General features: G+C 39.3%; 1 protein-coding gene across 2 annotated transcripts in view; it reads left to right on the top strand.

Moving 5' to 3' along the window:
• Positions 1-426: 426 nt before the first annotated feature.
• LOC103713914 (probable WRKY transcription factor 2) overlaps positions 427-14065 on the top strand; it is a 53397-nt gene continuing 39758 nt past the window's right edge. The window contains exons 1-3 of one of the 2 annotated variants that reach the window (XM_039131014.1): positions 636-766; positions 10358-10436; positions 11047-11226. In XM_039131014.1, coding sequence (XP_038986942.1) covers positions 11170-11226 — 57 coding nt within the window. In that variant the 5' untranslated portion in view covers positions 636-766; positions 10358-10436; positions 11047-11169. Of the gene's footprint in view, positions 767-10357; positions 10437-11046; positions 11227-14065 lie in introns of both variants that reach the window. The other variant, XM_039131013.1, reaches the window with a different exon arrangement.

The raw sequence follows: 14065 nt of genomic DNA, 5'->3' as shown, positions 1-14065 counted from the left end.
CTCATGCGGACTGCACGTAGGTGCTGGCATCGATGAATGTAGGTGCGGACCACGGAATCGCGATTCGAACTGAATGCAGTTGTCCCCCATCGAAACTTTTGATTTGGCCCCCACGCAGGCACGCACCGTCCCATCAAAACGCCCACTACGCCCCAGGCTTCTCTCCCCAGTCCCCACCCCTCCCCTCTTCGTGCCTTCGGTCAAAGCATCCGCATCTCCGTCAAACTTCTCAAAAAATCGTATCTTCTTTTCCCCCTTTTCCCTCTTCCCCTCTAACGGCCAAAGAAAATAAACGGAAAGCAAGGCGTGACCAACATTTCCTGTTCCTCCACGGCTGCTCCACTCAGCCCCATCCAGATTTAAATAAAAAATCGTATTTTTCCTAATTATTCTATTATAAATAAATGGATGAGTATACATGGAACCAGTTAGCAGTGCACGGAAGAATCGAATGACATCATCAGTGCATTGAATGGAGAAGGAGTCATCCATGGGGATGTGGGGGGAGGCCGGAGATGGTGGTGGAGGCGGCTTGGGGAGTGGGAGTATGGTGCCTGGTCCGATCGCCGGAAAGAACGCGGGGAGCATCGCCGAGAGGAGGGCGGCGAGGTCCGGGTTCATCCCCACTCCGAGGCTGAACACCGCCCGGTTCCGTAGCGTCAGCCCTCTGTCATCGCCGGGCGTCCGATCGCCGTTTCTCACCATACCACCTGGTCTCAGCCCCACCGCGCTGCTCGACTCTCCAGTGATACTCCAAAATTGTCAGGTCGGTAGGTTCTGCAGCCATTTGCTTGATTCTTTAAACATTGGTAGCGGCTAACTGCTGCGATGTTAGTTTGTTTCATCCATTACCCATCTATACATGTAGAGTGGTAGTTCTAGAGCCATGGATCTGTAGTGAGACTCTTGTTCTGTGATGCGACACTTTGTGTTCTGTGATGCTGCATTTGTTGCTGATTATAGGCTAAAGAGGGGTAAAAGTAGTTTTGAAAATGAAAATCGTATGGGATGAGGTAGTAAGGAATAACTTGATATCCCTACATCTTTTATAAAGTATGGTCCCAAACAGAGTAGGAAAAGGATTCATGTAGTGACCTCAGCTAGTTTGGGATAAAGGCTTGGTTGAGTTGAGTATTTGTTGCTGCTTATATGATCAAAAGCAGAATGAAACATGTTGCCGCCAATTCTGAGATGTCGACGTGGACCGCCTCCGTGGACTTATGAGACAACAGACAAAGATCAGATGACTTGCCGAATTGGCTTTAGTCGGGCCCTCCGATACTTAAACTAAAGAGGGTTTGAAGTGGGGATGAAGGAGAAAGAAAGAACAAGGAGAGAATATTTCCAAGCTTAGGTGATTTTTACATTAGTCATTATTTTCTTATGGAGGGCCTCTAGATTTATTTATAGCTGGGATTCCGCATCTTCAGCAATCATATCTCAACAAACTCTAGGTTGTGCTGTAACTACCAGCTGACGTGGCGCAACAACCCGGAGGCTTGCTGTAACCGCCCAGCAGTTGGTGGAATTGTTGGAACTCTGCACACATTCGAGTGGAAGGGTTGGATCGCCTTTGTTGTAAGAGGGCTCAGCTCTGCTCCAGCTGGTCATTGGGCTGACTAGTCATCTGGTTAAGCTGAGATACCTCATCTTTGTAGGTCAGATGCTCCTGGTCTGCTCGTCTCAACTCTTCTGGTTAGCCTAGAGGTTCTGATCTAGATGCCTCGGAGAGTTTAAGGGGATCCCCTTGCTGTCATGTAGTTGGTGAGCTTGGACAAATCTCATTGTGCCATCTCATTGTGCCACATCACCTTGGTCATTCAATGCCACAACACTGTCCTCCCCACTTCTGAGCCCAAAGTGCCTCTTTGGTATGGATGAAGAAATAACCATCTATCGGTTTGTGCCGTTTTAAAGAGAACCTCTTTGGTATTACCTGAAGGACGAGTCCTAACACTCTACTCCTAAGGTGTCGCTTGACTATTTGGAGTAATGTTGGTGCGACATGCGTTCGCTGATCTCGATGGGAAGATGACTGATTGAACTGATCCAGGTCGTCCAAAATTCTTTAAAAGAGGGTGGAGGCCTCTACAAATCTGTTACGCTTGAGGGGGTTCTGAATGTTCTTTTTGGTTGCTCAGGGAGACTCCTACAAAATCAGCAGACCATATAACCTTGGACCATCCTTGCATGGTGGTTTGGTGGCTCTTTCTCCTTCTTTTCTTCTGAGGAGGCTGATCCCCTCCATTTATCTTCTTTTTCCCTTGTTGCATGATGACACTCCCATGGATCTTCCTTAGGAAGGGGGTCTTCAACATCACATTAGATGTTCCAGCTGGCACTACGAAGGACCATGGAAAAAGTGGCTGAAGTTGGGGCCGATTTAGGACTTCTCTAGAACAGGCTGGCGGTCGAAATGGTTCCTAAAGACGCCGATGACAGTTGGAAGGTTGCTAAAATGGAGGCCAAGTTAAGGGTGCTAAGGACAGGGCGAAGGTTGCTAAGTTGCAGGCCTCCAGAATCGCAAAGGAGCTGCAGGAAGCCAGGCGACAAGTTGTTGAGGTTGAAAAGAGGGTTCTCTGAGCAGTGGAGATCACCGGTTGATTTTTAGGAGGAGATCACCGAGTCCTTCCTTTAGGGCTTCTAGGAGTGCTAGAACGAAGCAGCAAAGCTCCAACTCGACCTCATCCATCTTATCCCCAGCAGGAGCCATGCTAAGAGGAAGCGAGATTTGACGAGCGAGCGCCCCTCATCGGAGAGGGGAGCGTAGGCCTCTGCATGGTATTCTTTGCAAAGTTGTGAGATGGGGTGAAGGGTAGCCCCTTCATGATCTCGTTGGAGTCATCGACCTTGTCGGGCCAGAGTTTGGCCAGTTCGAGGCACCTCTTTTCTTGTAACTGTCTAGTCTGGTTTTAGACCTGTCACATAATTGATCATTGTTATTGAAATGGAATTATTTTTGAGTGTACTTGTTCTTTTACTTGTTATTGGGATGCTTGCTCATAGTCATGTCAAAGATACTAAGGTGAACCTAGCTAAGCTAAAGATATAAGATTTCGAGGTTGGTTGAATAAAACTAGAAAATCAAGATAGAGCCATAGTCAATAGCATCCAAATATTCAAGATTGGCTGAGTATTTTGAGACGAGGCTGGTTTTAAACTATGAGATTATAACAAGATGAGATCATAGTAAGATGAGGTCACAGTAAGATGAGTGAAGAGAGTAAGCCAGAATGCTTTCTGAACACATGATAGCAAAATTCCATGAAATGCCCAAAAACTTTACATATTGGAACTCCATAAAATCATCAATGCAAGGTTTGCCATCTCGGTACCGGTGCTACACTAGCAGAGTGTCGGTACGGTACGGTACAAAATTTTTTTGGCGTACTGAGTGTCAGTATACCACCCATATCGGGTACTAGTACTAAATTGGTACGATCATAGATCATCGAACTGGCCCGTACCGGCCGGTTCGGGCCGTATCGGATTGGTCCGGCCAGCTACTGGTACAACGGAGCCATGAAAACTGGTATGGGCCGGTTCTGTGCCGGAGACGAAGAAGATGAAGAGAAGGAGAGAGAGCGCGGGAAAAAGAGGGAGGGAGGAGACATGTGGCCGCCATCGGAGAGCCGCGGAGGGACGGCGGGTGCCGACTTCACTTAAAAATCTCCGAATTAAAAAATTTAAAAATTTTTAAGTTGGCAATGAATTTGCTGACTTCATTTAAAATTTTCAAATTAAAAAAACTGCGCCCCCGCAGGTTCCCCTGCCCTCCCTCGGCATTTGCTGTCCCTCCGCGGCTCTTCGATGGCGGCCACGGGTCTCCTCCATCTCTCTCTTCCCCGCGCTCTCTCTCGTTCTCTTCTTCTTCTCCAGCTCCAGCGAGGAAGAGCTGGCTAGTTTGTACTGGCCAGTTTCGGTACGAACCGGAACCCTACCGGTCTGGTAGGTGACCGGTACGCCTACCGATGCCAATACGGCGGACTTTGGTTATAATATTTTCCGTACCGTCCGGTTTGGGCTGGTACGGCATATCGGTACGCTACCTAAATCGGATATTGATACCGAGCCGGTATGGTATGGTATGCCGTACTGCCTGGTTCCAGCCGATACGATGTACCATGCAGTAATGTAAGTACCATTCAGTATGGTAAACATATCAATGCTTCTTTCTTATTGACATACAATGCTAGCATGATATCAGCTTTATGCCAGTACTTAGCATCTAGTCTGTGCCAAACACAAACAAGGAATGACAAAAGCCATCACGTTATGCACTATTATAGTGCCAGCTTGGCATGCCAATGACACAAAATGCTCCAACCCTTGCATACAAAAGTAAATTCTTATATGTATATTTATAAATGTTCTAATATCTGTATATAAAGGATGGTGTGCTAGGTTTGTAAATAATACACATGGTATTTTATTAAAGTAAGAAAAAGATTGTGACAATTTGTTATAAGAAGTGGAATCTTCCAGCAATCTAGCCAATACATGGAATATATGAGAGTTGAAGCATCATGTTTTCTCCAAGTGGTCTAATTCTACAGAATATCCCAAAATCTTTTGCCAATTTAGCACTTCGGGTCAATAGAATCATTACGCTTCATTTTTTGGAGTGCTACAAAGTACAAAGTGTTGTTCCTGTTCCAATGTTCAAGTTTTTAAAAGTGTTGGCAATCCAAAATTCATAAAAACTGAAGGTTAATATGAGGTACAACCCATACAACAACAGATGCTCCATTATCACGGTAAGCATCAAAATGAAAGTTGCAATCTGGAAACATTCTATGCAAAAGATCAATTGCTTAGAAACCCAGTATTTGCTTAGAAAGCCACAACTCGTCACATCAAGTCATGTTCTTCTGGTTTAGTCTTGAGATTTAAAGGCCACGGAATATAGTTCTACTACAAATTCTCATTCAAATCTAATTTGATCTGAATTCTATAACAACCTTGATCACTTCCACTAATCTGTAAGATTAATCAGCTTCAGAACTGACACTAAACTGTTTTTGAGAGGAAACCACCAGTTGAATTGATCCAGATCTGGTTTCAGATCGGTTACATAGTAGTGAAACTGCTGTCTTATCACAGCTGAACAGGTATAACTTAAGAATAGAGGAAAAGAGGAAGTATTATAAAAGGATAAAAGAATAATATAAATAGAATAGGGGTAAGGAAGAAAGAGAAGGAAATGACCTAAATGTGCATTTTGTTCTCATATGAACTCTGTACAATTTTCCTAAGACCTTCACAAAGTTGGATCAGACAAACATCCTTTGGTGAGGCCCCTTAATAGATCATATGAGGAGGGCCTCTTAGCATGCCATGCGCCCCATCCCACAAATCTTAATGTACCAATCTCTTTTCTGTAAGAAACCCACTTAACAGAGAGTTTTTTTTTTTTTTTTTTGCTAGACCGTAACAGAGCTTTTACTAGTGCGGCCAAATCACAAAATGGGAAAAATGATAAGGGATTATTGGGCTTTTTGCTCCAACTCTGATTTCTTCATGCACGCCATATGTTCAAATAATACACTTCTAAGAGATACCTCATTTGGCCATATAATACACACCTCAGACAGAGGTAAAATATTGTACAAAACATTATTTTGCAAATACACAGTCCATGGCCAACTAATACACACACAAGAATTACGTCATTGTGCCATCCAATACTTATCACCATCCAAAATAATACAAATTGGGATCCAACCACCCAAGATCTTGTGTCAATTAAGAATATCTCCAAGGAAGAGTGGCCTATGGGCTGTAGTGTTTTTGTCACCTCTATTATGGGTGATTTTGCCACCTCTGCTGCAATGACAACCAATAGGGTATCTTCTCTTGCCTTATTCATGCCAATTTGACCTTGGGTACCTCCTGGAGGCCCTCGGCATGAGGTTTAGCCTATTGTTGATAATTGATAGTCCCATCCTCATTGGACAATTGCAATGCTGATGACGGTGGAGGCCAGTGGCGGTTAGGAAAAGGCCAACAAGTTCAGCAGATTTTGGACCTTGGGTTTTGACAAAATGAGGAGAGTGAGAGAAAAGAGGGAATGCTGAAGGGGAGGTGGAATGACAGATTCCTGACGGCAGATGAAGCTCTTGGTGTTGTTGAAGTGGAGCTGGGCCAATGCATTGTAGAAGAATGATAGCTAGACCTGAATGGAGGAAAGGGAGAAAACTTGCAAACTTGTCTCCTGCTAGTTTCCTTTCCTTGCTTCTTATGCGAGCGCATATTTTTTCTTGCTTTTAGATTTGCATTTGAATGTATGTGTCAACATATAGAGAGGTCTCCATATGATCAATTAATGCGTGCTTCCTAGATGTTTTTTTCTTCCTTTTAAAAAGAGGCTTGTCCAGTCACAAATCCTACTCTAGGACTCTCTAGAGAGGAACTAATCCCAAGCCAAATACCTGCCTAGAACTAGGAAGATAAATGGTTGGTTGATTACTTGTAGCGTAAATTGAGTTGAATTAGAAGTCCAAACTAGCAAACTAGTCAACCATTTATTACACATACAAAACTAGTTATTTTGGTGTCAATTACATCTCAAAAATAGCTCCTAATTTACTCGTAAAATCTGAAGTGAAACCTAACTGAATTAGGACTTGAAGTAGACTAAAGGCCCTAGAAAAATATTGCCAGTCAAGTCCTTGGGATTAGCATCTTCTCTTTTCAAGAAAATATTAGGATTACTAATAACTCTTTCATAGAATGAAAAAATACATAATTTGGGATTGGCAATTTCATTTTCCAACCATGGCTGGCCCAGTTGCTATGTTCTGTTACTACTTTGCTGCCATAAGTCCAGCTTTTTCTTTCTACCACTCAGACACGAAAGCAAGCAGAATCCCTCACGACTAGTGTTACCTAGACACTTGGCATAGGTGCCAAGTTTCCTCAAATGTTGGAAATGGCAGCCTCCAAAAATCTAGGCATGCATACATAGCACACACATATGTGTATCAGTATGTATGTGTCCTTAGGTGCTTATTCAAGAAAAAGAGAAACATAGACTTATTTATGCTATTTATAAAATAAATTAATGGAATAGCCATGAGTCTATAAGTTGTTAAATTTGTTTGCTAGGTTCACTTAAGCTATGTTGAGATAGCTAAAAATTGATAACTAGCCATGACATATTTATATTTAAAATATAAGGACATTTTGTTTAAAGACTTCATGTAACTTTGATAACCTTATATTAACAAGATAATGATACTTTGCTTAAGTGTCCATATAATCTTGATAATTTTAAATTTAAAATATGAGAATACTTGACATTTTGCTTAAAGTGTCATATAACTTTGATAACTTTATATTAAAAATATAATTATACTTCGCTTAAAGCATTCTTATAATCTTGATAACTTTATATTAAAAATATTAGTACACTTCACTTGAAGCATCCTAAAAAATATAAGGGAATTTAATTCTTTCTTTTTTTCGAAGTGAAGAAGCTAAGTGGCATTGTTGTTTTTGGTTTACCCTTGCCAGAGATTGGCTTTAATCTGTCCATAGTATGCATGAGCTAATGGGTAAATAACTAGGTCATTCTTATGCATGTAGCAGCTTTAACATCAAAGACATACTTGGGTAGATGACATGGAAATATGCAATCTTGTCATGTAAAATAAAATTAGGTGATCAATGTTATATATTAATACTAATGTCAGCAATTTCTGCGTACATAAACTAAATTCTGGCAATTATACTAGATAATGAAGTCTTCTTCTCATTTCAAATGCATATGATGTTTCTCAAAACTCGTTGCTGGATTACCAAACAAGCAAAAAAATGTTTTAGATTTATATTATTTTAGCACAGAAGATTTGTAAAACAGTGCCAAAAATGGATAATGTGGGGACAAACTGGAGGGTTTCTGCTTTTGTATCTTTCTTTATTTTCTTTCTTAATTAGGAATCAGCATCTTACCAAGTTCTAGCTGATGAGCTGGTAAAATATCTCAGCTGGACGTTTTTTTGTTGAATATCATCAAGAACCTTTAATGAGAAGAGAACATAATTGGGAGCTTCATTAGCCTCTTCAAAACATGTATGAATTCTCTTTAGAAGTTACAACAATCTCTGCCCCTTTATTTGTACAGTTCTTTCGATTGCTGTCAAAAGATAGAGTAGCGCTCGTTTGTTGATTTGAGTCAAAGGTAGAATACCTTGACCTACAAAACAATAACCTTTTAGACTGCAAAGATTTGGTTCCCTTTGGAGCCTAGTACAAAGTAGCACTGAAATCATTCAAAAGCTTAGTTTAAATGACTTCAGAGTTTTGTACCTCAGCCAATAACCATCCTTTTTGTTTTTCATAACTATACATATCATTCACTTTCAAAATGCAGACTATACTGCTTCTGAAAACTTTTTTAAAAAATTAGAAAATGAGCTCTTTTATATGCAGGACTCCTATGCGGACTTTGTTAGGATTCAACTCTATCAAGGATTCTTAGATGGCAGCAGATTCATATGTGAAGGGTTGTCACCAAACTGTCCTCAGATTGGTTGGCCACCTTGGTGATTGGGTCTTTGATGGCTATCAAGAACATGGCCTATACGAATTAAAGTATTACTGGAGAGGTTTTCTTTGCCCACCTTCCTATCCTCCTTCACACTATGAGATCTTTATATGACTTTTTCGCGGCCATCTTATTTAAAAACTCTCTCATAGAATTTGAAACTTTCTTATCCTTATGCATTTTGCATGAAAATGTATGTACTCAAAAAACCTACATGCAGACAGCTTATCAGATAACCATGAGCACCCAGCTATCATATGGCAAAGTAATGTAGGATGAACATCATTGTATATACTTTCTTGCTAGTCTTTCCTAGGTGAAAGTTTAGCATGTATTCAGTAAAATAGAATCTACACAATGTTAATGGATTCAAGAAATATTGCTTACATAAATATTTTCGACAATATGATTGTAATGCTCATTATTATAATGACCATGCAAACACTTGAAGATGCTCACGTGTATGGTCTGCCGTACTGGTCCGTACCGACTGGTAGGGGCCGGTACGTACCGGTTCGGCCTAAGACCAATACCAGATCAGCGTGGAATCCGGTACCGGTAGGTTATCGTTGAAGAACTAGTACGGGACCGGTACGGACCGGTATGGAACCGGTACAGGACCGGTACGTATCGGTCGGGCCGCCACCAGTACGCCGACCGGTACCGATATGGCGGATCTTGCTCACGTGCAACCATTTTATGCTTCAATGGTGTTTGGAAACTCTCCCCCATTCCGCCTATGTTGTGCTTAATGTATAATACTTTGTCCATACTTGGTCATAAGCCCAGATAAAAGAGGAGAGTTATGGTAGGTTGACGGCTAGTGCAAAACTATAATCACAACATATAAACATGAATCCTTATGAGAATAGAGCAGGTTGGATGAAATGGAGAAGTACAATTAGAAAATTGTGTGATTGTAAGATACTTGCCAAGTTGAAAGGAAAATTTTGCAGGATAATCATACAACCGGCTATACTTTATGGTACAAAATGCTGGACAGTTAGAAAACAATGCATACAAAATGAATGTGGCTGAAATCAGAATGTTGAGATGGATATATAGTAATACAAAAAAAGATGGAATAAGAGATGAATTCATTTTTAAAAAGTTGGAGGCACCAATTGAGAACAAATTGAGAGAAGAGTGACTTAGATGATTTGGACATTTAGAACATAGGCCGAGAGATGCACTAATACAAAGGAGTGATTTGATACATGTAGAAGGAACGACAAGGGGTCAAGGTAGACCAAAAATCACATAGGATTTGGTAAGAAAGGACCTGATATCTTAACATCTTTTAGGAAGTATGGCTCTAAACTGCACGGGATGGAGGAAACAAATTCATTTAGCTTACCCCAACTAATTTAGGATTAAGGCTTAGTCGAGTTGAGTCAAAAGTTGTTATTGTCCACTCTTGAAGCATCGCAACAATAGTTTTCTCTCTCATCAATTCTTGATGCATGTTACTATAATTTTTCCAGTCTGCCTTTGTTGGTTTCACTCATATCACATTATAAGAGTCATGTGGAGCACTGGATGATGCCCTAGTAGTAACAAATCCTGAACCCTTTTCCTCAAGTGTTCTTGAGGTGCTTCTTATGCTCTTGCTCATTTTCTTTATCACTCTGCCAATGTGTTTTGTTAGCACAAACTATTGTATAATGTCCATGTCCCATTGACCTAATATGTGTAAGGTTGTTGATTTCCCTTTTTAAAGTGTCATGCACACAACATTCTATTTTCAATCAACTTTGAACTTGCACTGCAAGAAAAATCTGTTTATTTCCTTTTTTATTCATATTTTAGATGGCTTCAACATGAGTCACATGCAACATTGGGGGAAGGTCTAGAAGTACCGGAAGGGAACCAACACCACCCACCCCAGGTGCGAAAATCCCTTTACTTGATAACCTAGGGCCTGTTTGGGAAATCCAGCATGATTGGGCTGAATTTCCTGCTGGATTCATGGATTGGGCTGCTCATTTAAGCATGGCTCTATCAACCAAACACATCCCATCCCAAATCCTGTTGGAAGAAAAAAAAATACCTTAATGGATTTTTTTTTCTTCCTGCAGCCTAATACCTGGGATTTAGTCTGGTATTTGGGCAACTCCTTCGAAGATGGAACTAGATGGGCCAATAGGCCCAATTCTTGCAGGATATTCAGCCCAATCCTCTATGAATTTCCAATCAAATCCTTAATTATTCCAATATCCTTTGATCTTGAGAGCCAACTTATATACTTCTTCAACATTCCAAAACTTTATAGCTGCATCTCTGCTGGTAGATACCCTAGAACGGAATTGTTCTCTTTCTTGCAATCGTGTGTCATTAATATCTTTTTGTAGTAAAATTTGCAAAGTAAGAAATCATTCTTGAAAGTTATGTTACAACAATGTGCTTCTTTAACTTCTATGCCATATTTATCTAAGCAAAAATGTCCAACACATGAACTTATTTCTTCTTGTAATTGATCTGGAAAATTCCTTCTCTAGGCACAGCCATCCCCAACTACTAGAACTTTTCAACTACCTTCTTTGGGTCATGAAATTCGGGCACTATATGCTATAAATGCATGTACAGATAAAATCAACTGTGAGGATATTGATTCGTCATTCATGTTTAAGACTCAAACTGACAATGTTTCTGTTCCATGTCTGCAAAGTGCTCAACAGGTAACTTTTGACCCTCTATTATTGCTGTATCAAATTTGCGTACAGTTCACATATCAATATTGAAACTGAGTGTTAAGTGTTATCTTTTATTAGTAATGTTAGGGTTGGTGTGTTGGATCATTCTTGCATATTTTTATTAAAGTTATTTAACATGTGTCAGTAACTTTTTTCCATCAAGTTTCAACTTTGCAGATGATAACATTGAGGGCAAGCAATGTATCCCAGTTTTTATCAGTTTACCTTTTATGTTACATCTTACTAGACTTCAAGGGGTTGGCTTGGTCACTTTGTTATGACTGCAGTAAGCATAAGAATTTTACTTCAGAAACAGATTTCAACAAATACTATGGCCTCATAAAATTATTCCACTGAACTTTTATTGCCATGCTTGCACAGAAGATTAATAGAATTTTGATATTGGAGGTTAAAATTTTGCTAACTGGATAGGACCAACATAATATGAATTGGAATGAAATTAAGAAATATCATAAAAGACCCATAATTTTACATATAATAGAAAAATAGCTGGAGTTCCAACAAATATTGATGTCTGCCTGCAGGAATGTGGATCAAGTTTGGTCATTTTCTAATGTCATGTATACAGGTAACCTTTACATAGGTTATTGCTGTGCAGGAACCAATTTCACATATGTATGGAAACCAACAAATAATCTCAATGTTGCCAAAAAGGTCTAGGGCAGTATGAAACCAATAAGTGAATTAATGTGAAACTAAGAAATTTCATGACGGTTTAATAAAAATGAAAGTAACAATAAAATATTATGGTTATTTTGGCGAGAGGATTATATGATTGTGGATTGAGAAAGAACTTTTGTAATGTAATATGTTCAAGAAATTGTTCTGTAGGTTTCTATTATGCGGGTAAGCATTTTGACATAAGCAACAAACTCTGACCAATTGTTAAATGTTTGGTTTCTATTTCATGATATTATGGATTGACTTTTGATTGTCGTGAATCTAAAGCTGTTTAATGAAACCAAAATTTTTTCTTTGGAGTTTGTTAGAAACGTTTCTTTAACTGTTGTAAACCACTTTGGACTATGTGAATTTTATCATTTTGTGTTTGCTTTAAGATATCTAAACCATTTTACACACAATGAAGAACTTCAAAATATCTTAATCTGATAAGCAAGTTGAAATATTAGGTCTGTTGTATATGAGTTAAAACTTATTTTCCCTTGGTGTTAGCTGATGTTACTGTGTTATTTAGTTCCAACTAACATCTTTACTATCAACTTTGGAGATGTGCTGCATTTACATGGGTTCTAGGTGAAGTTTAGCAACACATGCTGTGCACTGAACAGTTACATGAGTTCTAGGGATCTACACAATTACAAGATCAGCATAGAACTTAGCGGGTGCCATTTACCTGCTTCTACATGTATGTTTTTGTTATTTGAAGTTTTTCAATTTGGTCCTTGCTTTTTATGATTTTGAAGGGCTCAAGGAACACCAAAAACAAGTAAATCTCTTCTGTAATAGGTTAAATTGTCCCTTTCATCTATAATTTTATTTGAGACTACATAATCACAAGAAACCATGAATTGAATGAATAAAATGAGTTGACTAATAACATAGCTATTTACTTCATTTGACTCTATTTCTAAAATCTGCTACATACTTTACAAGATAGAATCTAAAATTCATTGCTTCATAAGAGAAAAGAAAACTGCAACAATGTTTGCTTTCACTCAAAATTGGGGCATCTTTTATTGAAAAGTTCAAAGAGATTCTAATATAAAGAATATGTTAAACTATAATGCTAATGTACATCAAGACCTCACTTTGGGACTCAAATGTGTCCATCATGATACCTGCCATCAAAGGAATGCCTTGGGGCATCTTGATCATTTAAAATTTAAAGAGATTCCAGTCTAAAGGATAGTATATAAATGGGGCTTACTTTGGGTCTTCTTAGAATGTCCATTATGACACCTTCCATTGAATGAATGCCTTATGCATAGGCCTCCATGTATTGGTTGAGTTTTTCTTAGAATGTTGCATCTGATCCATTCAACAAAATTTTAAACCTTACATAAAAGGAAAAGCAGGAAAAAATATCAAATGAAAGAGCTCCAGACCACCTTAATAAAAATGTGTGTTTTGAAGATGATCTACATGGGTTTAATAATATTAAGCATAGGGCAAACCTGTAATGCTATTTACTGGCTTAAAGTGTATATTGAGGTGATCCATATTGATATCAACAAGTTTGCAATTATATGGTTTAGTACATATATTAAATGGTGTGCACCATTGTACTGTGGGAATATCCTACTTGAGTTGTACAGTATCTCACAATATTGTATGGTCTCAATTGGCAATTCATGATCATCGGTGGACATCTTTAATGTAGCCTATCAATGACAGTCAATCTAGCCAAAATCAGCAACATCATATTTGGAACATGATTAGACATATACTAGTTCAAGTAGTCCTAGTCACAAAACTAGCTATAACATTCTACTAACTAGGATTTAAGTGCCCTTGGTACTGAGGGTGCTAGCTTGTGGCTGGTATTGTACATGCCATGCCATCTACCAAGTATAGAAAAAAGAATAAAAGAACTTCTAGTTCCATACTGAGTTGTGTCAACTAAGGTTCTCATTTACAATCTTGGTACCGGACCCCCATGCCAGTACCATGCTGGTACAATATTAGTATGTCCGGTATGTGGGTTAGTTTGGTGTACCGAGATTCTGTAATGCATTTGACATTGGTACGGTATGGTTGGCCTTGTACAAGGAAGTACGCATTTATATGGCGAACTAACCCTTGTTGAATACTTGAATCGACATTGGTTGATATAGGCTAGGAT

Source organism: Phoenix dactylifera, chromosome 10 (assembly GCF_009389715.1).
Source record: "Phoenix dactylifera cultivar Barhee BC4 chromosome 10, palm_55x_up_171113_PBpolish2nd_filt_p, whole genome shotgun sequence".
Lineage (NCBI taxonomy): Eukaryota > Viridiplantae > Streptophyta > Magnoliopsida > Arecales > Arecaceae > Phoenix > Phoenix dactylifera.
This window is presented reverse-complemented; position numbering and strand designations above follow the sequence as displayed.